General features: G+C 42.8%; 1 protein-coding gene across 1 annotated transcript; it reads left to right on the top strand.

Moving 5' to 3' along the window:
* Nucleotides 1-4373: 4373 nt before the first annotated feature.
* Layn (layilin) lies at nt 4374-22969 on the top strand. Its single transcript, XM_029543422.1, has 7 exons — nt 4374-4549; nt 7217-7514; nt 12071-12228; nt 16147-16182; nt 17152-17235; nt 19920-20019; nt 21748-22969. Exons 1-7 carry the CDS (start codon nt 4465-4467, stop codon nt 22106-22108), a joined length of 1122 nt encoding a protein of 373 aa, XP_029399282.1. The 5' UTR covers nt 4374-4464; the 3' UTR covers nt 22109-22969.
* Nucleotides 22970-24130: the final 1161 nt, after the last annotated feature.

Genomic DNA, 24130 nt, shown 5'->3' with positions numbered 1-24130 from the left:
GACATGTGGGTTTTGTCAGTTATTGAACATTTGTGCCTATTTTATTTATTGCATACTATTGTGTTTGACATCATACCATAATCATTTTTCTCATTTTAATCATCCCAAACTTCTGGTCTTTGTTTCACTTGAAGGGTGTTTCCACAATGTATATATTTTATTTGTATTATGAATATTCAATAAACAAGAATAAGGTGTTCTATATAACCCCTGATTTGGGTACTATCTGCAAAAATAATAAAGCAAAGATGAAAAAGCATTCTTAAAAACTTAAAGCCTTCTCTTAAAAATACTTCTTTTCCAAAATGTGGCTTAGGCCATTTGTAGAATTGGTCGGAAGCCAGAGCTGAGTTGCTACTGGGTCTATGAAAAATGGGCTTAGCTGGCTGTGTCTTATACACAGGTGCACGACCCTATTGTCAGACCACCTCTAGCATATACTGGCAAGCAGACAGTTAAGGATTTGTTCCTTCTACACGTCAGGAATAGAAAGCCTCCTGTGTATACTGGCACAGTGAAGTATTTCTCACACGGGCGGCTATCATGAAGACTCACAGCAGGTTGTTGAAGTCTGAAGTTCTATATCATACAACTAATGCCTTTTTCTCTGATTCTACACTCATGGGAATTCTTTCATTGTCAAAAGGAAGACAATATGCTCTTCAGGCCGACCACTGGTTTACCCGAGGATTATAGTCCTCTCTGTAAGCATATTGCAAGTTAAGCAGCTGTCTTAGTTAGGGTTTTGTTGCTGTGAACAGACACCATAACAAAGGCAACTTTTTTTAAATTTTTTTAAGGATTAGTTTTATGTATGTGAATTTACTGTAACTTTCTTCAGACACATCAGAAGAGGGCATCAGATACCATTACAGATGGTTATAGTCACCATGTGGTTGCTGGTAATTGAACTCAGGACCTCTGGAAGAGCAGTCAATGCTCCTAACCGCTGAGCCTTCTCTCCAGTCCCCAAGGCAACTCTTATAAAGAACAGCATTTAATTGGGGCTGGCTTACAGGTTCAGAGGTTCAACCCATTATCATTAAGGCAGAACACGGAGGCATCCCAGCAGGCATGGTTCAGGATGAGCTGAGAATTCTCCATCTTATCTGAAGTCTACTAGCAAAATACTGGCTTCCAGGCAGCTAGGATGAGGGTCTTAAAGCCCACGTCCACAGTGACACACCTACTCCAACAAGACCACACATGTTCAAACAGGGCCACACCTTCTAATAGTGCCACTCCCTGGGCCAAGCATATACAAACCATCACAGCCACCATCATCCAAAGACCTAAAATCAGAAAGGAGTCGCATATCCACAGTCCAAAGTGTTTTGAGTGCTGGTATGCTATCACAAGTAGAAAACGTGTCTTCAGTGGACCTGAGTAAATACAGACACACTGAAAGTATCATAGAAGGTACTAAGGATGGCTCGGTTGCCATGAGTGCTTCTCACATAAGCATGAGAACCTATGTTTGGATCCCTAGCATCTCCATAAACAGTCAGACATGCAGTATCAGCACCTACAATCCCAGTCTTGGGGGCAGAGACTGGAGGATCTGTAGAGGTGACATGGCTCTCACTAGCCCACTGATCTAGGCAACTGGTGAGCTCCAAATTCAGCAGAGACATAGTCTCAAAAAGTGATATGGATAGTAAAATAAGCGCAAAATAAGAAGTGGAGGAAGACACCCAGTGTCACCCAATGTCTGGCCTCTATATGTCATGCATAAGTGTACACACACACACACACACACACACACACACACACACGCATACATGTACCACACATACAAAGCACAGAAATTATATTACAGAACATTACTTTCAGACTGTGTTATAAGATGTATAGGAAACAATTCTGGGTTTGAAATTGGGTCCCAGCACCAAAATATCTCATTATATATGTGTGAATATTCCAAAATGCAAAATATGCATTTTAACTGGTTTCTTAATTAACTTTGAGCTCATCGAGCTGAGGAATGGAACTTGGGTCAAAGAAATTTTACCAAGAAAAATTACGCATTATGAGTTTTCTTACCAACTAGCCATCCCACAGTGACACATGCCTGAGTTGCCAGGGATAACAGGTAGTTATTACTACAACAGAACTGCTTAACAAAGAGTTCTAAAGCAATCTTTGGAGCTCATACAAAGGTCAGCTCAGGCTCTGACTGATCTGATTCCAGGCCACTTGAAGCACTCTGACAATGGACAGAGACAGCCCTGCATCACATACCAACCTCTTGGGGACATTCATGAACCAGGAGGCTATCTGAGGCACGCTCCTCTCAGAGAGTCAGAGGATGAAAGAGAATAAGTAGAACAGGAAAGGGGTTTTCTGCTGTGGGCTCCAAGTCCTGGTTTATTCCATTGATTAATAACTCTCACGGCCTAGAGAAACATTTCTTTTTAGTAAAGAGAACTCTATTAGCATAATAAAGAATATGTATCCTGGGAGGTGGGAAGTATTGGGGTCATTACTGTAAGTCACTACACTCAGTTAATTGCATATGCTCACAAAGCCCCGATATGGACCAAAGTCAGAGTGTCAAAGGGAGAACTGAAGACACAATTATTTGAAGCAACATGGTAGTTTCATAAGTGAAACAGATCTTGTAATATTAGAAATTAATTACTTAAGATGACTTTAAGTCAAGTATAACTGCACATTTTCATACATATTTGCCTTGGCAAACCATCACAAAACTGTTATGGCAATTATTAATGTGGTGGCACACGCTTTTAATCCCAGCACTCGGGAGGCAGAGGCAGGTGGATTTCTGAGTTCAAGGCCAGCCTGGTCTACAAAGTGAGTTCCAGGACAGCCAGGGCTATACAGAGAAACCCTGTCTTGAAGAGAAAAAAATATATATATAATGAATAAAATGACTTGCCAATGACCACACAGACACCAAGGAAATGCAGCATTTTAAGCAGAACATCAGGTCCCACTTCCGTGTCCCACCACCACAGCAGTTGCTTTGCTGGGGTGACAGTCTAGAAAGAATGGTTGGTGTGAGATAATCTAGCCAGAACACAGGAAAGGGTTGCCAGTCCCCATCCATTGGTGCTGGGGTTCTGCAATCGCACAACTTCTGCCATGTTCTCAGCTGGAGCTGAGACAGATCCGCTCCTACTCCTGCTCTATCTCAGGCCCATTTAGAACTGCAGTGCGTCAAGAGTGTCGAAGCATCTCTTTCGTTTCTAAAAAGATTTATATTTGCATTTTATGTGTTCTGGGTGTTTTCCAAGCATGTGTATATGTGTATGCATCACATGAAAGCCTCGTGCCTCTGAGCCAGAAGAAGATGGGAGACCCCCTGGAACTGGAGTTACAGTTGATCGTGAGCCACTACCCAGTGCTGGGATTGAACCCAGTTCTCGAATAGGCAACAGTAATGACTGCTCTTAACCACCGATCCATCTCTCAGGCCCCTTCTCTGCTTTCTGACTGCTCTGCTAAAAAGCTAGATAAACAGGAAAACAGAAGCAAATGGGGACCAAAACCCAAAAGTTGGTAACCAAAATGTGGTTTCTGTTATGCTTCACAATACCATAGTGTACCGGAAAGGTCAAAGAATTCTCAGCTTTCTACTTAATAGATTTTTGATAGGAGACTGGATCTACTGTGTGAATGTATTTGAGAACACACATGTAAACACAACTATTGTGGAAGTGTAAAGGGGAGCATACACTTGGGTTGGTTATGAAAGCTTTCCTAGGGAGAACAGGATCATTCTTTGCTTCGAGAGTCATTTTTCTTTCCACCAAAGGCTGAACTCCACTAAACCACTCCTATCTCCCAATATGTGCCCTACACAAAGCAAAGTGGCTTTCTGGTTGAGATCTGAAATACTCTAGCTTCTGCTGGAGGGCTCCCTCAGGCCAAGTCTGAAATGCCTCTAGTCAGTAGACACACTCACTGCCTGCCTGCCTGAGAATCTGATCCTCCCTCGCTCAAGTTCTTTCCCAGGTACTGCCCTGGTCTGAAGCTTACTGTGGTGTAAGCAGGGATTTTGCTATTTGGCCCACTAGAGCTGGATAGTGATAAGGGCAAGAGACGATACTGTTTGAAAGTACAGTACCCGCTTTCCACCATCTGGGAGTTCAAAAACTAGTGGGATTTTTCTCTTAGGCAAACTCAGAATCTCCCTGGGCGGCTCTCTGCAAAGAGCGGCCCCTTCCGTTGGCTACTCCCCCTGAGTAAGCAGTTTCTGGAGCCCGGAGCACTAGACGTTGGGGGCGGGCCAGCCCAAGGGGCTGCCTTCCCCCTGCAGTGACGTCCCAGGAGGTGGATGGGCAACCAACGACTCAGAGCCCTCCCGGACTCCGCCCAGTGCGGGGTCTGTGGATCCTTGGGAGATGCAGCTGTCTTGGTTGCAGTTGCTCAAACGCAGCCGTCTACTTGCCCACTTCTCTGCCTTAGTCCCGGGGTGTCGGGAGGCACTGGAGTCCAACCATGCAGCCCGGAGCAGCGCTGCAGGCCATGTTGCTGGCGATGCTGCTGGCTAAACCGAGGGATTCGAAGGGTCGCCTGCTGAGCGGTGAGTGTGTGTCCTAGGGAGAGGGCTGGTGCCGGAGCACCGGGGGGATTGATGCGCCCAGTAAACCTCAGCAGTTGAGGACTATCTTCAGGGCCACTGCACCCTTTTTCTGGCCCTTTGCGTAGTGGGGCAATACCCAGATCCAACCCGGGACCCAATTAGCCTTCTTGAATTCTCTACTTCCAGGGAGCAAAAATGCAACCAGCTCCAGTTCCTGGGGCCACCCTGGGTATCCGCAACGCTGGAAGTATGTTCTCTCCCTGGGATTACTAAGGGGTGAGGAGGATGTAGCTTGGGTGGGGCACTTGGCAAACTTCTTCTAGTGAGTGCCCCTTGAGCACCATGCTGCCTAGACCCTTCTAGTGAAGGCAGCCGATCCCGGATCCTCCGGGCTATGGGAAGGGTACCTGTTACTCTCCTCTGAGGGGAGGGTGGCTGGCCTGGAAGTGCTTGGAGATTGGGAAAGTGCCTAGTTAGCCAGGGACCGGCCCTGCCAGGTTCCAAGAATGACTCTTTGCTTCCTTCCCCGTGTGTGTCACTGCAGCCTCGGACTTGGACCCCAGAGGAGGTACAGTGGTCCGATTTCTTTCTCATTCCACTAGGTCTGCATGTGGGGCCGGGTGGGGGGGGGGGGGTTTGTGGGCGGGGAGCGATCAGTATCTTTTTATCAGGATCCCTTTGGCCAAGAGGGATGGAGTAGAATGGGAATCTCCATTGTATTCTAGCTTGTGGGTCTGATTTAAGAAATCTAACTTTGGTTTCAGGATGGGCTAAGCAGAGGAGCTGCTCGGAGCCACTGGGAGGGTTAGGGCTGCATGGCTCTGCACTCCATGACAGGAGACCTCCTGACTGCCCTTCCCCTTCCTGCAAATGAGAAAAGAAAGACACTTCCTGAAGGCAGGGGAACCAGATGGGTCCTGGGCCTCCTTCCAGCTCTGGTACTCCCTAGAACTCACTAGCATACACTAGACATACGCAGCCAGCCTGGACCATACAGGAAACTCTATCAAGGTGTTAAGCTTTCTCTTGGCAGTCTGTCCTGGAAAGGCGGGACCACTAGTAAAAGCAACTCCAGCTTCTGTTGTGCCAGGTTTGGGGAGGCTCAGGGCTCTTTGCCTTCCTCCAATGCCTGCATTCTCCTCTCTGGAACACTTCCCTGTTGAGAAGCCCAGCTTCTGAGCACTCATCCTCTGGGAGCCTGTCCTGTTAGAAATCTCTTAACAGCTATAACAGCTTCTTCTACAAGGCAGGCAGTAGAGGATGCTCCCAGCTCCTTGCCCACTGAGAGTTTATCAAAGCATGGAGTTTTGGGGAGTATCTTGTATTGCTCCTTCACAGATAGCACTGTCTGTGGCCTTTTGGCTTTTATGCTGGACAATTAATGGACATAATAAAAACATTGCCTGGCTTTCTACAGAGCTGAAATCTTGGGGATATTAAAACATTCCAGAAGGTCTGGCAATATAAAATCATTTATAACTTCTTCCATGGCAGCAATTCACACCTGTAGCCTGAAATTTGGCTCTTTTATTACAGGGACTGGTTTCCTTGTTGAAATTTGGTTTTTATTTTTTACCCTTAGATCCAGAATCATGCTGTGGGCTCCTGTGGGTTAGGAACTAGCATTTCTGTATTCTCAATACTTAGCACACCAGGCAAGGGGGATTTACCCAATAAATGCTGACTGAACCCATCCCAGCTGCAGCAAGACTCCAGTCATCCAGGCACAAGCTAGAGCAGCCTGTGCTAGTGAACAGCTTGCTACTTGCTGCTCAGTGGAATCTCGTTTTTTTTCTGAAACAGTCTTCAAATGTCAATCAAATGAGAGACGGGCTCCCAGTGCAACCTGAGTCTGTTGGGGAATGGGGAACCATCAAGACAGTTGAGTGATTCTGGTATGACGCTATACTCAGATCTGGATTCTGCCTCTGCCAATGCTCCCGACAGCTTAGGACAAATCACTTTCTATGAGCCTCAGTTTTCTCACTTATAAAGTGAGACATAAACAGTCCTGACACAGAAGACTGTTATGGGGACCAAAGGAAATTATAAAACTTTGACCATAGCCTTGGGACATGGAAAAAGTTCAGTAAACTCTAGCTATTGTCTTTAGGCCAGAGATCTGACCATCGGTAGCAGAAAAACCCATAAAAGCTCTTAGCTTCTGCTCACCAGAGATGTGCAAGTTAGTTCCACGGCATAGACGGGGGATTTCAGGGTAGAGGAAACTACTACTGACTTCAGAGTGTCCCTCTACACTGAATGAAACACTCAACAGCCACTCTTATTCAAAGTCCCAGAATTTCACGAAACTCCCTAAGACCATGAACATCCTATTTGTATGCATCAAGTGAAGCCATAAATATTTTACTACTTATTTTTAAAATATAGAAACATCTTCATCAATCTGCACTGGAACAAAAACACAGATTCCCCTATACAATACAGACGTCAGCATTTAAAATCACTTTAACTTTGTGTTGCGAAGAGTACTAATTTTCTCTAGAAAGCCTGAGTGGTAACAGTCCAAAGATGGACAATCAGAATTCCTGCCCAGAGACAGCTTCATTCAGATGTTTCTAAGTACATCTGCTCAGGTATACTTTCATGGAGCACTGAAACAGGTTGTCTTCTCTTTCCCCCACCTTCCCCTCTATCTCTTTCTAGGGCAGCTGGTCTGCCGGGGAGGGACACGGAGGCCTTGTTATAAAGTCATTTATTTCCATAATGCCTTTCAAAGACTGAACTTTGAGGAAGCCAAAGAAGCCTGCATGGAGGATGGGGGACAGCTGGTCAGCATCGAGACAGAGGATGAGCAGAGGTTGATAGAAAAGTTCATTGAAAACCTCCTGGCATCTGATGGTGACTTCTGGATTGGCCTCAAGAGGTTGGAGGAGAAACAGAGCAACGACACAGCCTGCCAGGACCTTTATGCTTGGACAGATGGAAGCCCATCACAGTTTAGGTAAGCATGTGGATCCCATTGTGGCTGATTCCCTTGACATAGCTCAGAAAAGAGACAAGCAGGACCCATGGTGTCAGAATCACGAGAAGGTCCAGACAGAGTCGTGGTGGCAATGCCAACAGAATGATGATGACCACTGACCAGGGCAGTATGACAAAGGTAGCAAACTCAGCCTTGAGTTGGGCCCAAAGTGCCCTGTTCAGGCGGGTGAAGCCCAGCTAAATGTTTTTCAATAGCATGCCATGCTTGAGGGCCTGTGGTTCTGGCTCTCTGACCCTTGGAGATAAGACTGTATTGAGAAACTAAAGGTACATAAAGATGGGACTAGGGAAGGCCAGACCACAGGGAACAGTGATAAACTGCAAAAAGATCAGAGCCAGTATCTTACTCTACCAACTGACTTTAAGAAAGCTGCAGTTGGGCTGGAAAGATGGCTCAGCCAAAAGGCTAGGCTCACAACCAAACATATAAGAAAGCTGCAATTTGTAGAAAACTCTTAACCTCACAGCATCAAGATCCTGATGAGCACTGATAACCCACTGTCCACAATGACATTGTCATCATTTCCTCCTAAAAGATACAGGGACATGGAAGAACATTTTTAAAATGTCATCATTACAGGGCCACATAGGAAAGGGAGGAACAACATACCAAAAAGCTAATCTCTGTATGATAGTTGTAAGCCAATTTAAATACATAAATGATAAAATGCAAAGGCCTCAAAGACAAAAAGGCAAAAGACCTAAGCAGTGGTTCACAACAGAGAAACTGAATTGCCTGTGCAATTATGTGGAAAACGTATCAGATTAAAAGATATTCTATCTGGTCTGGGGAGATACCTCAGCAGTTAAGAGCGATGGCTGCTCTTGCAGCGGACCCAGGTTTAGTCCCTGTCACATACATAGCAGGCTCTCAACTGTCTGTAGCATTTCAGCTCCAGAGGATTTTATGCCCTTTTCTCAACTTTACAGGCACTGCATGCACATGGTACACAGATGTGCAAGTAGGTAAAACACTGACACATATAAAATAAATAAAATAGTTTAAATGATAGTTTAAGGTAGTTTATCTGTTGCATTAAGACATCATGCCATCTCTCACTGTATACTGGTTATACTTATCAGATCTTATCTTCATATAAATTGTAAAAATTAATTAATTAATTAATTAAAATAAAATAAAAACCTCCCCCAGGAATCTTATAGCCTTCTCTTCCTGGAGAAATTTTGAAAGACAAGGTTCGGAGTAGGAAGAATATTTCTCATCAGTGAAGATGGTCTTAGAGCCGGCCACGACTGACAGTGACAATATGACACCTTCATTGTCCCGTAACATACCTTACCCCTTTTGCTGGTGTCAGTGGCTGACGAAGTAGCATAACCAGACCATCATCTCTGAAGAATGTGAGGCTCTAGTCAACTTGCACTTCTCAGCCCAGAGTTAATGTACTTTCTCATTGACTTTCAAAACTGGGACTTGAAAAATGAAGCTATTCCCAAGTACATAATGTGGAAACCTCTTCCTACCAATAACACACAGCAGTGAGCTACCTCCTCCCATGTAAATAACCTCCTGCCGGAGATACTGACATCTCCCTTTGTCTGCTGATCTCTGAATACACACACACACACACACACACACACACAGTGGCAACCATGGATCACGGCTCAGTTAGATTATTGGTATGTCTCCTAGCAAAACTAGTCTCCTCTGGGAACTAAGTACCTAGAGACTCCCAGATCATAGCACTGTAGAGATAGAAAGTACAAACTCCACAGGAGATGATGGTACCCAGCGGAGGAGCTGCTGCCTTTATCCCTTGGCTACAGGTCACAGGGACCCTTCCATGCACTGGGGTGTGAGCAGAGCAGGAAGCTCAGTTAGAAGAAATACCTGAACCTAGACCAGCCTTAAAGTCCCTTTCTGCTCATTAAGAGCACTCAAAACTGGTCATCTGTTATGGAGACCACAGGAATGCTCTTAGGTGAGGAATATGAAGCCTCTGGGACTCAAAGACCTGCCAAGTGCTATGCTTCCTTTAAATTACCATATGATACAGTTGTTTTTTCATTTGAAAGGGGTGCTCTGGCACTCCCAGATCATTAGATATCCATACAGTCCAATGGAATGGCAGGTCCTGACTGTTCACAGTGTTTTCTCCAACCTTCTGGAAAGGATGAGCTTTCCTAAGGTCTCCACCATACCAACCTTTTGTAAAAAGTACTTTCTTGCTCATCTGGTGCAGCTGGCACACTATTCAGCAGTATAATGGGCTGGTGCGGTTTTCTTCACAATTCATAGGAAATCCAGGTAAAACAACTGAGTATGAGGAAAAAAAAATCAAAATCAGGCAAAACTATAAGTGTATACTGTTGTCCATTCCCAAGGAATATGGGCCGTTCCAGAGTCTCTTGAAGGTGGTAAGCAGATCTGCATACTTCTGAAGCCAGGATATCACATATAGAACATTAGCCACGTTTGAAGCTCTGCAGGGTTGAGTGTGTGTTCCTCTTATATAATCCTTTGGGATCAGCCTGGGCTTTTCAGGAGTCAGACAATGAACTTGGCAGAGATATGATGGGAGGCACCACTCTACATTATCAGGGCTTTGACAACACTGCTTCCTGCTGCCTATCTCTGGATACGATGCTGTTGGTGAGGGGAATGCATCTCAGAGGTTTATGCTTGGTGTTCTGCACTATGCTAGCTGAAGGAGCCAGTGTGAAACTATACCAGCTACTAAACAGGTCTATACAGACCCTGGGTTCCATCCCCCCAGCAACCCATAGAAATAGGATAATGGAGGTACACAGACGTATAAGAGGATCCTTCCTCCTCCAGAGGTAGAAGCTAAAGGATCAACTGGATATACTACATAGACTCGGTCTCACAACAACAAATGAAAAAATGAGAGCCAATTCACGCATTTTAGAACTGGGCCGGTGACTACTGGTTAGGCCCCACTGTGAGCTGACTGGTTGAATACCTTGCCCCAATGTGCTCCCATTCTGATATGTGGCTTTGAGGACACCAGTGCCTATTCATACCCCATGTTTAACAATTCTAGCAGTGTTTAGACATACCCCTTTAACAGGTCAGTGGTTATTTGGTTAACTTGCCAAAAGTGCATCTGGGGAAAGAACAGAGGAATTTCTTATCATAGGCACCTGCCACACACATCACTGTAAGATTTTCTTCCTAGGTATTTGGCCTCTCCCTTTATCTGTGAGTTGTGAGTCTGAAAATGGGCTCAAATCCAAAAATATGATTCTAGGAATCAATAAATCTCCTCTCTCTCCTCTCTCTCTCTCTCTCTCTCTCTCTCTCTCTCTCTCTCTCTCTCTCCCTCCCTCCCTCCCTCCCTCCCTCTCTCTCTCAGATGAAGCACCATAAATCCATAAAGCTGCAGGGAGGGCCAGCTGGGCTGCAGGTAACTGATGAGACACAGAGCCCAGTTTCTACCAAGAGTCCCAGATGCTCCGGCATAATATCCATAGCTTTACTCTAAATTCCATTGTCATTCAAGAAACTCATTCAACACAGTGGGTGCAACAGGGACCTTTTTTTGGCAGACTGCAACCCAGGACCAAAGCAGAGTCACATGGGGGTACGACCAGAAGATATGTCGCTTAGCTGACTCTCCTGAGGTTAGGCTTGGGAAGACATAAGCAGAGCAACACTGTCTGGAGAGTCTGAGAAGAGGAGCAAGATCCCAGCCCTGGGCAGAAGCTGAACAGGTTCTTAGGCAGCCCACAAAGCCCAACCCTCAGTCAGCAGATGGGATAAGCACTTGCAAACTTAGACTCACTCAGACTACTGGATCATAAAAACTAAAGCTGCAGTGGACCTTTACAAAGAGTTAAAGGGGCAAAAGAAACATACTTCATTGTAGACACAAAGGGGCTTGTTTCCATGATCCTGTGCCTGTGACTTGAAAACTAACAAAAAAACCAAGATGCCCCCTGTCCCTTTCCCCAGCCCCTCTCCTACTTTGGCAGCCTCTATAGTTTGGATATCTCTCTAAGATTCTTCATCTTCTCATTAGACATCTGGAGCAGGTGTGACAGAGGTAGATTGGAAAGCAGCTAGATGGAGATAGGCCAAGCTTTGAGTGACATACGGCATCTCTCTCCTCAGTATGTCCGATCTCTGTTAAAAAACAAAACAAAACAAAAAAAAAAAAACAAAAAAAAAACAGAAATAAAGCCTAACTAGCATAAAGTCAAAAAGAAGACAAGCATTAATATCTTCCAGACTAGCTCCATGCTAGCTGCTATCCCTCATAATTGTTCTGCAGACCTAAAAGCATAATATATTCTTCCCTGCAAAGAGGTTGTGGCAAATGTCAGATGATTGATTGTGACAGCCACACTGGGTCAACAGCATGCGTCTCTACTTGCTGGCAGTGCTTGAATTCCTCCATCTCTCTGTATCATGTCCAGAAGCAGAATCTGACATTTATGGTTCAATGAAACCTGATGAGAAAAAGCAAAAGGGTGTGCAAGTCCTACGGTGTGTTTCTCCAGTGCTCTCCGTTGTCCATCCTTTTCCTTCAGGAACTGGTATGTGGATGAGCCTTCTTGTGGCAGCGAGGTCTGCGTGGTCATGTACCATCAGCCATCAGCACCGCCCGGCATCGGGGGCTCGTACATGTTCCAGTGGAATGATGACCGGTGTAACATGAAGAACAATTTCATTTGCAAATATTCTGACGGTAATGACTCTTTTCCCCAACTATATGGCTAATTTCCCAACCTCTTTCTCCATTTCAAAAACAGCTGCTGGTACCAAGAACTTATCCTATACTCATTGAGGAAGCCTGTTGCAAATGCCAGAAATGTTAAACTTTGAGAATTCTTGTACATGGGAACATAACGATGCTTCCTCACTGAAAAATAGTTCTAGCAAAGGAGAGGCTAGCAGATGCAAAAGAAGGGTTGAGAAAGGAACGGGTCTAAATTACTTAGGATAAAAAGTAACACCCAGTGGAGACTTCTGTTGTGAACAGGCACAAACGCTCACCCATTTCCTGTGGGAGCCTGGACTATGCTGACAGTTACTCTAGCAGCCACGGGAGATTATTTCTTGGAATTTAAAGAAACATACTAATGACAAGGCAAGTGACAAAGAATCCCAAAGTCACTGGCAGTCTTACACAGCAGGCACTTCAATACGTTTAAAAGTCCCTAGCCAACTGCCATCTTTATATTTGCCTTGCAAATTTCACTTGCATTTGCTCCAAGATCTGCAAAGAGAGTTGGAGCTGACAAGAAGCCTATACATAGTCTTACTCCGCTGAGTTCCCAGACGCCTTTATTAAAATTGACTTAGAATTAAATGTAAACTCATCCTTGATCTGCCCCTGAAGTTTCTCACTTCCCTGAAGCCAACTGCTTAGCCCCACTTCCACGGTCTTTCCCTACAGGAGTAGAATGACTGGTTAGCTGTATCCATTCTCATTGGGGACCGAATACTATTGCCATTTTTAACTGCTTGGACTACATTGCACTTTGATGATAATTCTGTGCTGGATATGTTCTTCCTCATTCATTCTAGCCTCCAATGAACTCTTTCCCATGCCCTGTCTCTCCCCACCACACACAGCTGCCTCAAGGAGAGAGGCTGTAGAGCCTTGGTTGAGGAGGTCACCTTCTCAGAGAGCAAAAAAAGCACTGGTTATCACTAGCTTTCCATTTTCCATCATTTCTGTCTATTAAATTCCTTTGGCTTCATGGTTTAAATGCTTCTTTAACAGTTTTTCTTTATGAGAGATTTTGAAATTTGCTTTCATATCCTTTAAAAAAAAAACTTGGTTCCTTTCTAATAAGACACAAATTACCTCTAGCTTGTATTATTATCTGAATTAGTTTGACTGAGTTCTTGCATGAAAAGAGTAGCATGCGCTAAGAATTTAATAAAGAGAGTATAATAAAAGGCTCTTGGCAGAGGTATAGGCCAGGAGCAGGAGATGATAAAGTAGGGATTATCTGCAATTGGAAGCAATAACACCCCTAAGCTTAAAGGGACAAAGCAAGGAAAGCATCATAGCAAAGACCTCAAAACAGAAGCCGAAGCCACAGAAGGCAGCTGCTGACAAAGCATCTGGACAGGAAGATGAGCATGAGGAATACATGCTGTGAGCTCTATCTTCCAACCTCAGCCTTCGCTTCCCATTGGCTAAGACCAACAAGACACCAAAGAACAGGGATGCTCAGTGAAAAGTCCATGGAGATCAGCCTCCCAGGACCAACAGCTGAGATCTTAAACAGGGCAGGGGCACATGGAGAAGTACTAACACTCACCATTGTGAAGCCCCAGACCCACAAGATAAATGCACTCAGCTTACTAGACAGGGCAAAGGTTCTCATGATGAGGCCCTACCTCTATTTCCATCCTCACCTCTCAGCACTCTCGCTCGCGCCTCCCCTCACTCCTTTCCAACATTTTTGAACTCAGTGACGTTTCTTAAACGCTTTTATCTGGTACTTCCTGTGCCTGAAACATTTCCCACTTCCCTAGTCAACTCAGTCCTACCTTCAAGTTTCAGGTTAAGCATCACCTTCTCTCCTAACAACTAAAGGCAACAAGTCACCCTGGTCCTAGAGGATGTAACCTCGCCCAAGAGGATGGTGATAGCAGTGATGATAACGGTGTTCTCTAAGTTGCATAACTGTGTCAGTTGACAGTCAAGAAGATCTGTAGGTTAAATAACAGCATCTTTTCAATGTCCACTCCCTGGCTGTGACCATTATACTGTTTATATAAGAGAATGCACTCTATTTTTAAGATTAAAGTCATTAGGAGTAAATGAGTCCCATGTCATATCAGCAACTTACTCCCTAAAGAGAAGTTAGGTAGGTGCATTATGCATATAAACATATGTATATATGTGTTTATAGATTATAAATAATAAGTAGGCAATATGGCAAAATGATTTTGAAAGACATGTTCAGATTTATTGTACAGTCTTAAAATATTTTTTATAAATCTTTAATGATTCCAAAACAACAATTTTAAGTCCTGTTGGAGCCTCTGAGGACCAGACTGCCTCACATACAATGTTTATATGCATACTTACTTGTTTGTTCCTTTCCTACACCGTGTCATCAAGTCTGGAAGCATACATTTCTAGCCACTCAATGAATTAAAGAGACATCAGTTCTGTCATTCCCACAGGATGGCACAACACCCTACTAATATTATGAAACACTGGTAAGGGACTGTGAGAGTGAGTGATTATGTCTAAAACTGGATTTCAGAATGTGATCATGTGGAATTGGTGGCACACTAGCCAGATTGTGTGTTAAAGAGACAGGAACATTCAGTGGGTATGAGGCAGAAACCATCTGAGGTGTGGCGGACACTATGCATGAAGTGATGGCCACTGTGCACTGCTGTGCTGTGACCATGGCCACTGTGCACTGTACTCACTACTACTATACACAGATGCTGTGCTCATGGACACTGTGCACTGATGTGCTATGCTCATGGCCACAGCATCAGTGGTCAGAACTACAGGAAGATGACCATATACGGTGATCACAAGATGTCAGAATATAAACTCTTCAACTGACTTAGATTCTTTCACATTTTGTTGTTTTATCTTTACTAAGTACCACAGTTATGTCTTCTTTATTTAGTTAATTAAAATATCTCTTAGCTAATTATTAGCTATAAAATTTAAGATTATTTAAATCCCCGTATTTTAATTTATAATAATAATAATAATAATACTCCCCTATAGACCTGTTATCAAGAATGAGAATGTTTTTATAAAATGCTTAGAATGGTCTCTAGAATAACATAGCATCCTATGTGGTTAAGTTTTAACAGTAAATAAATGGACTTTGATCATGTCTGCACACACATATATAAAGAAAGAAGATTTTAAAAATTAAAATAAAAAAGAAAGATTAATCATTACTTCCCTTTCTGAATGAAATTCTTGATATCTAGACCTGACAACTAAATCACTAAAACCTCAATGCTCCTATGAATTCCACGCATCTGATTAGCATAAGAGACCCCAGGCTAATACAAGGTCAGCCAACAGCAAAAATATCTGACTTAGAGCCTCTTAGGAATGTTTTAAGTATCTCAAGGTTAATCACCAGCCTCTGTCTTGAAACTGGCCAATCCTTCAACCACTTCTACTTCTTACAGACCTAGTATTTGTTGTTCTCTGAACTGTCCTCAATATGAACCAATAAAATATCTTGGACCACTTAAGAGAATCCAAGCCAAGGACTGTCATGGCGGAGTAGGGATCAATGCTGGAGCCCAAGTAGCTCCATGCTGATAAGGTGGGGGCACACAGGAGCGCAATAGACAAGCTTTCTATTTTCATGTACATTTGAAAGCCTAAGATTAAAGTTCTTAAATAGTTATAAATAAATAAATAAATAAATAAATAAATAAATAAATAAAAGCCCCACTGAATTAAAGTTTAAGGAAGGCTAATATTTATGTGCAACAAATTCTTTGACTTAAGTAACCTACCTCCAGTGTCTGTTAACAATCATTAACATGGTGACAATAAATAGAGTTTATTGGAATTAGATGTTACACTCTAGCTGATTTCATTAAGATTGAAGAAACTGTAAGTATTGAGTTTTTTTCTTTTCTGCTACAGATAAACCAAGTGCAACACCCTCTATTAGGCCTGGAGGTAAGTCTATCATACAAAATTTGGGTTAATTTGGGATGTTCTGCAGCCCTCTTTACAGATTTAGAACCATGCCTTTAGAACACATTATTCAGCAGGAAGACCACTAGTGTTTTCCTGGGCAAGTTGGACAGATATCTGTCACATCGCTAGCTCATCGCTCTCACTCTCCGCACACTGTTACCCACATCAGTCAAAACTGAAAAGTCATGGTTTGGATACATCACCATCATCCTCATCATCATCATTACCATGATTGTCGATATAATCAATGAGATAAGAACTGAGTCTACCTGATCATTTGTGATCCTAGCTGCGAGCCATCGTACCTTTCCCCGAGTACTTTAGTTTTTTATGTTGCTCAGCTCCAACTGCTTGTTGGCTGCTTTGGTGCCGGGTCATTGGCAACAAAGGTCTCACCAAAACTATGAAGACAGGTCTGGGGAGATGGCTCAGTAGGTGAAGTGCTCACTGTGCAAATATGAAAACCTGAGTTAGAACTCCAGAATCCATGTCAGAAAGCTTGACACAGTGATATTGCCCTTTGATCCCAATGCTGGGGAGGCAGAGGCAGGGTTTATTTCCCAGTCAATCTACCTGAATCTCAAGCTCTATGTTCAGAGAGTCTCTGCCTCAAAACGCAAGGTGGGGAACAGTAGTGGAAGAGGTTTGCTATCAACCTCTAGCCTATGTACACACACAAAACACACAGATACACATTCTTTCACACACATACACAGAACACTCAAACACACACACACACACACACACACACACACACACACACACACATTGAAGACAAACCTCTATTGCAACAAATCTAACACTTGGTACTTTGCTATATTTAGAAATGACATTGGTCAAATTACTAATGTTTTCTTGCATCCCACTTTACATGTCACAAGACCTCAGAGCATGCCTGGACTATAGCACCTTTCTTCAAGTTCTCAAGTCCATGTGTATCTCTCTCAGGTGAAGCAACTGAGCCAGTAACACCCCTACTTCCAGAAGAAACACAGAAAGAAGACACCAAAGAAACATTTAAAGAACGCAGAGGTACTTGGGAAACATAGATAACAAACTCCTTTGACTAGAAATGACCTATGACTACACTTCTTACTTTCCTCTTCAGACAGCTCCTAAAAAATGGAATTAAGCAAAGCATCTGTGACATTGCACACTGTATTAAATGACAGGTCTCATTGGTGAGTTGTGCAATGGGGGCTATCCTAGGACAGTTGAGGAAAATACGAGGCAGGAGATCAAAGTCTGTCCTGTCTCTGTAAAGGCAAAGACTAAGGAACTTTCCTGACCATGGGAGGTGGGGTAGGATAGAGGTTGGGAGAATGGATGTAGAAAAACAAGAGTGAAATAACCCAAGCCGTGATACATACCATCTGGGATCAATATTTATCAGTGGACCAAACTGAAGAAATGGGAAAAATAACACCTAAAAGCCTGTATCATCAAAGGTAAAAGATAGCTGGAGTGATAAGTTGGAGTGATAATGAGCTTTTGAGTTCACTCTTACCCTGAGTTTTAAGAGGGAAATCTGTAGTTTCATCACTGGACAGCTTAATTTTTTTTTCTCTATGCTTTAGTCACTTAGTATTTTTCATACCTAGCTGAAAGCATTATCATGTCCTTAAAATGAAATGTAATGTTTTACTGGGATTCATTTCTGACACTGGGAGTCTACACACACACACACACACACAAGCTCAAGCATGCGCATGAACATGACTTAAAAGGCACATTCTACAACTCTCACACCAGACAGACATAAACCACAAGTCTGGAAGTCCTGAGACCACCTGCACTAATGTTCAACTGGCTACACATCCAGTAGTGCCTACCAGTCCTGTAATGTTCAGAAATTCACTAGAGCTCACATAATTTAGAAATACAGTACCTATGCATATTACTATCTAGAATATAAGCTAAGAAGAACCAAATAAAGTCACAGCCAAAGCAAAGTCTGGAAGGGTTTCAGATGAGTCCTTATATATCATCTTCTAGTGAAATCAGGACTATCAACCTCTTTGTTATGATTTGACTATAAAATATCTTCTGAATGCTTCTGTATTGAATATTTGGTCTCTAGGTAGCAGTGCTATATGGAAGATTCTGGAAATTTTAGGGGGTGGAACCTTGCTGGGGGAAACGGGGTCATGGGGAGCTTGCCTTTGAGGCTTATACACAGTCCCTAGCATGTTCCTTTTTCCCAGCTTCCTGTTCACCATGATGTGCACAGCCACCTCTCTACAATCACTTACCTCCATGATGTTCTGCCCCACCTCATGGAGCCCATCCTGAAACACTGGGCTGAAGTCAATCTTTCTTCTTTTAAGTTGTTCTTTTGAGTATTTTGCTCTCAGCTTCACAAAGGTAAATAATAACCTTCTCCTGGCGTTCCATGCTACCCATCCAGGGAGCTCCATTAGGCTTGGTGTTTGGAGGTTTCATTAGGTTTCACCACCTAAGCAAGAAGATGATCACTGTCAGGTGATATTTCCAAGGGAGAATCCTGTTACCGCCCAGCTCAAAACCCCACCCTAGGATCAACTGATGGATCTTCTTGGTGTAACAGCGCCCAGTCTAAGAAATCTCCTTATCATAAATTCTGTGCTGTTTAAGAGGCTTGTGAATAAAAATTCAATCTTATATGAATCTTATACTCAATCTTGCATCTTAGAAAATTCAGAACCTTCTTACCAATGATCAGAGATGGAGGATAACCAAATTCTTTATTATCCAATAGATATAATGTGTGAAAATATCTTTAAAAGAGAATAAAGCACTGTCCAAAGTAAGTGGCATTTCTATAACTTAGGGTGGCATTTTAAGTGACTCCTCCATTTTCTGAGTGTGTCTGTTGTTTTTGTTTGTTTGTTTTGTACTGTTTTGTTTTGTTTGATGGTTGTCAAGCTTCTCTGGATGGTCAGAAACCTTGGATCAGTGGGAAAAGAAGGGTTAGTCTCTAATTCTTGACTTCTCTCACAGCCCTTGAAGGGAACAACATCCAGTTCTATTTCAGAGACTACAGAGTTGAGGGGGGAAAGACCCCCTAGATGTTCTTCCCAGCACTTAGGGATCTAGCCGAAGCCACTTGGCCTTTATAGACTACAGAGTTGAGGGGGGGAAAGACCCCCTAGATGTTCTTCCCAGCACTTAGGGATCTAGCAGAAGCCACTTGGCCTTAATCAGATGCGCTGGGAAGGTCTGACAGTCTCCTCTATATGATCTTTTTCTTCCCTGCAAATGATCCTGGAGCTTTTGGCTTGATCTTTTTCATGTCTCCTTGCCTCTCCAAGCCTGGGAATTTCTGTGACTGTCTTTGGAAGCAAAGACATCTACACTGCCCCCACCAAGCTCTGTTTTACTAAGAAGTACATGGAAAAGGAGGATCTTTGAAAAAAATTTATCAAAGATAATTTTACAATATATACTAGATTCTAAACTTTAAACATGCTTACATTGTCACCTAGATTAATTGGTTAGATAGAAAATGTTCCTTTGTTGAAACTAGGGACTCTGCTAACTGGACAACTGCATCTATCTCCTAGAATGTGCTGCTTAGAATACTCTAATGACTGTGCTTTTTAAAGCCTGGTTTGAAAACATACATGCACACACACACACACACAGAGAGAGAGAGAGAGAGAGAGAGAGAGAGAGAGAGAGAGAGAGAGAGAGAGAGAGCGATCACTGAGCTAATATATGATATTTTTCTTTTTCAGAGGCTGCCTTGAACCTTGCCTACATCCTAATTCCCAGTATTCCCCTTTTCCTCCTACTTGTGGTCACTTCAGCTGTATGTTGGGTTTGGATCTGTAGAAGGCAAGTAGAACTTTCATCATGCAAACCTTTGCTCCCTCTACACTAGGATGTTGCCTGGCTGACATCATTAAAAGCCATGACAACTCCAAGAGAAGGACCACTATAAAACTGAGAGTAAATTCTGGCAGGACACGAGGTCCACATGCCAAACAAGCAGCATTTCTCTAAGCATCTGTGCTGAGTTGTGATTATGCCAGCAGTCCTACGTGCTTTCTCCTCTGTGTGTGTGGCAGATTTTTAAGCAAAGTGGAAGGTAAAACAGTGTTATTCACTTCCTGTGCACCCACAGATCACCCAGTAAAGTGTTCTCCTAAATGTAGGTCCTCATTCCAAAACTGCTTGTTGAGTAAGGGATGACTAATGGGCCACATGAAAACTGTGTGTTCCAAAGGATTCTGGGAAGCATCTGACACAAAGCCACTTTATTCAGAATGAATCAGCCAAATTCCTTTAAACTGACTTTTCTTTTAAATTATTTCAAAAGTGTATTGTTGCAAAGAAGCTAAACTAGGTAGCGCAGGAAGCCTCTGCATGGAGTCTGAATCCCGTGCTGGTGCATGCAACTGGTCTCTGTTACACTGTCGCTCCCGTCATCAAGGCACTCAAGGAGGATAGCATTCTCACAATTACAGCAGAAAAATCAGAGTCCACCTTGAGTTGGACTCACTTTGATGAACATTAAGATACATTTGTAAAATTCCAATGCAGAACCTATTTCATTTAATAATCCCCTCAAACGATTATTATGAGTATAAGACATATATATATATATATATATTAAGCATATAATAAACACTCAAAATATTAGTCATTAACTATAATCATTTTTGTTGGTAATTCTCTTGAATTTAAAATAGAATTGAGTTAAACAATTACAGATACATTTTTCCAATGACTTATCTATAATTGGTTCTTGATTGCTACTGTCAAATGCATTTGTCCCTTTGCCAGGACTAGGGAACATTCTATCTCTGTCTCTGTCTGTCTCTCATGTGTCTGTGTGTCCTTCTTTCCTGCTTTTCTTTCTTCCATCTTCATTTTTAAGTGGTCCTGGGAACTCAGAGCTTCACACATGCCAGACAAGTCCCATTTGGTTGGCTATATCTCCAGATCCTTAAACAATACTTTTAAGTGTTACAAACAAAATGCACTGATAGAAGGAGCCAGTTATACTATTACAGAATTTAGCAAAAATACTTCCCAAAATGAATTGTGTTTCTTTATTAGTGATTTTTAGTGGTGGGTATAATTATAATATTGAAGTAGAGGTGAGCATGAAATATTTCAAAGCTATTCTAATAACTGATATGGTATGGGAATGTGATTTCTGTTGGTGGTAGTCAATGACATTATTAATCCTACTCTTGTCAATTTTCTATACTTATGGTAGAATATGGCTAATTTTGCTTAGAGATGAGTTTTGTTTTATTGTTCAATTGGTTAGGGTTTGGTTTGGTTTGGTTAGGTTTATCTAATTTTTTCCTACTGTTCTCTGGCCCCACATTTCCCAAGGAGTCCTAGAACTAAGACAGTGAATGGAAGGTGTAGGAAGACCAGAGTAGAACAGTTTCCTGGGGTGTCTCCTATCTGACTCACAAAGCCTGTTGGTGTAGGTAGGTGAGAAGCAGAGCAAGGTGACTTCCTGAGGTCACTTCATTCACTTCAATAGGAACAGGGACATTCTCAGGACCCTGGTCTCAAATACTCAGCCTGGTTCTCTTCTTCTAGAAAACGAGAGCAGCCAGACCCTAGCACAAAGGAGCAGCACACCATTTGGCCCACTCCTTGCCAAGAAAACAGCCCCAACCTAGATGTTTACAATGTCATCAGAAAACAAAGTGAAGCTGATTTAGCTGAGCCCCGGCCAGACCTGAAGAACATCTCCTTCCGGGTGTGTTCCAGGGAAGCCATGCCCGATGACATGTCTTGTGACTATGAAAACATTGCTGTGAATCCTTCGGAAAGTGGGTTTGTGACTTTGGCAAGTACAGAGAGTGGATTCGTGACCAATGACATTTATGAATTCTCCCCTGACAGAATGGGGAGGAGCAAGGAGAGTGGATGGGTAGAAAATGAAATATATTACTAAAACACAGGAAAAAATTGGCAAGAATGCAAAAGGAGAAGAAAAGGCCTCCGATTTCTTACAAGGTCAATATTCAGAAAGCTTATGAAAATGCTCGGCTTAGTCTTAGGGGTAAGCACAGCATCATAAGTCCCTACTGGGCCCTCAGGTGCTGGCCGTACTTCTGATCTGAGAGTCTCATCCAGCTGAGCCTCATGAGAAGGCACCTTGCCCACGGGCTGCTGCACAGCAGACTCTCGGTGACTGTCAGCCAGTGGCTTCTAACTGACGGCCGAGGACTGGTGCTTTCACTAGTCAGGATGAAGGGGTGACCAGGGAGCTTGGAAAGCCCACCTCTAGGTTCTGTTTTCTTTGCTCTATACAGCAGTACCAGCAATCACAAAAACACGAACTGTGGAATCCTCTCCAAGCCTCTGTATGGAAGCCCCAGGCTGGCTTGCACATCAACAATTAATTCCCAAACCTGCACCCCACCCCACCCCTGAAAAAAATCCAATAAAAAGCAGGAAGTAGAATGTTAGTCAGTCTGTGTCTACAGCCCTTCCTCTGCATGTAGCCTCAGGGGAACTTTTTTTTTTTTTCATTCTCCCGACATCTAAACTTGGAAAAATCCAACTTGGAAATACTTTAGAAAGTAAAAATGAGCTCTGTGTTTGCTTCAGGGCTTCTTGTTCTCTGGGCTCAGACAGTATGTGCTGTTCTGGGGATGGGTGGCAGCAGCATGGGAACATGACTGTGTGCAGGACTGGTGAAGAGTAGACATACTAAGGATGAGGAGAGGCAGGCTTCTCACTGTCAGAGAAGGCAGCCACAGACACCAGAAGGGAGGAAACTGGAATAGGTCCTATTGTGTGTAATGGAAATAGTGACCATGCTGTCACTGTGGGACTTTATGTATTGAGTATCCATATATCCATATATATATATATATATATATATATATATATATATATATATATATATAGTTTCCACTAAATAAGCCAGTACTCAATGAAATTGAATGACTTGAGGACAGAAGCAGAAGAAATATGAGTCACTTGAGTAATGAAAAGGAAATAATGTATACCTAAACATAGGTAGACTTAACTGGTTTATTGTTCTACAGGAACAATGGGGGCCCCTGCACATCACAATGGCCTATAATGTATTTATGAATAAATACGAGAAAGGAGCTCAAGGGTAGCAAATACAAAGTCATGATAAAATACTATATTTATTGCCTTGGTTCACCAGTACACACTGTATATTTGTACCATTAAGTGACATTATTGTTAAAACTTATATTTAAAGAGATTGAGAATGAGAGTGGTCATTTGTGAAACTTTACACCACCACCAAGCAAGAATGATTGGGGATCAATAGATCACAAACACCAGCTCATAATGGCCCACCTTCGGTAATGTGGAATAATTTAAATATTAAATCATTAAAAGTAAAAGTGACAAAGAGAATGTGACTCATTAGATACAACAGAAAAACATGGGCATATGCTGACACAAAATAAGTGAATAAATTAAAGCTTTGGTGTAGAATGGGATATTTACATGATTTCAGGTAAAGATCAATAATAACAAAAGTAACCCAACAGGCAAGCGCCACCTCAGTCAGCCGATCGGTGTGAACACTGGATGACGGGTGTGTACTGAGACTGTTGACCTCACATTGTGGTGTGGTGAGAGGGACATGGCATCACATCTGCGCTGTCTCGGTTAAAGCCTACAAGCTGATCATGAGGAAGCCATACACAACAATAACTTGATGGACAATCTACAAAGTAACTGGACAGCAAGCCTGAACTCTGATGATAACAACAGTGGAAGCAAGACAGGGGCAGCTGCAGTCGGAGGACGGTAATGGCTGCACTCATGCCTTGATCCTGAAATGGACCCCTCTTTTCCTGTAAAGGAAAATATAGGAACAAACGTGAATGAAGTCTGAGGATGAAATGATAAAATGTGTAGTGCTAATTTCCTGACTTTAATGTTGCATTTAGGATGCATCCTCATGACACTGGGAATGTCTTCA

Source organism: Mus pahari, chromosome 10 (genome assembly GCF_900095145.1).
Source record: "Mus pahari chromosome 10, PAHARI_EIJ_v1.1, whole genome shotgun sequence".
NCBI lineage: Eukaryota > Metazoa > Chordata > Mammalia > Rodentia > Muridae > Mus > Mus pahari.
This window is presented reverse-complemented; position numbering and strand designations above follow the sequence as displayed.

What these genes read in the sequence shown, in the direction of transcription:
- Layn (XM_029543422.1), top strand. Translation starts at nt 4,465, where the DNA reads ATGCAGCCCGGAGCAGCGCTGCAGGCCATGTTGCTGGCGATGCTGCTG. An exon ending in GAAGGGTCGCCTGCTGAGCG is followed by an intron (nt 4,550 to 7,216) that starts GTGAGTGTGTGT and finishes ATCTCTTTCTAG; the next exon opens with GGCAGCTGGTCTGCCGGGGA. An exon ending in GGAAGCCCATCACAGTTTAG is followed by an intron (nt 7,515 to 12,070) that starts GTAAGCATGTGG and finishes CTTTTCCTTCAG; the next exon opens with GAACTGGTATGTGGATGAGC.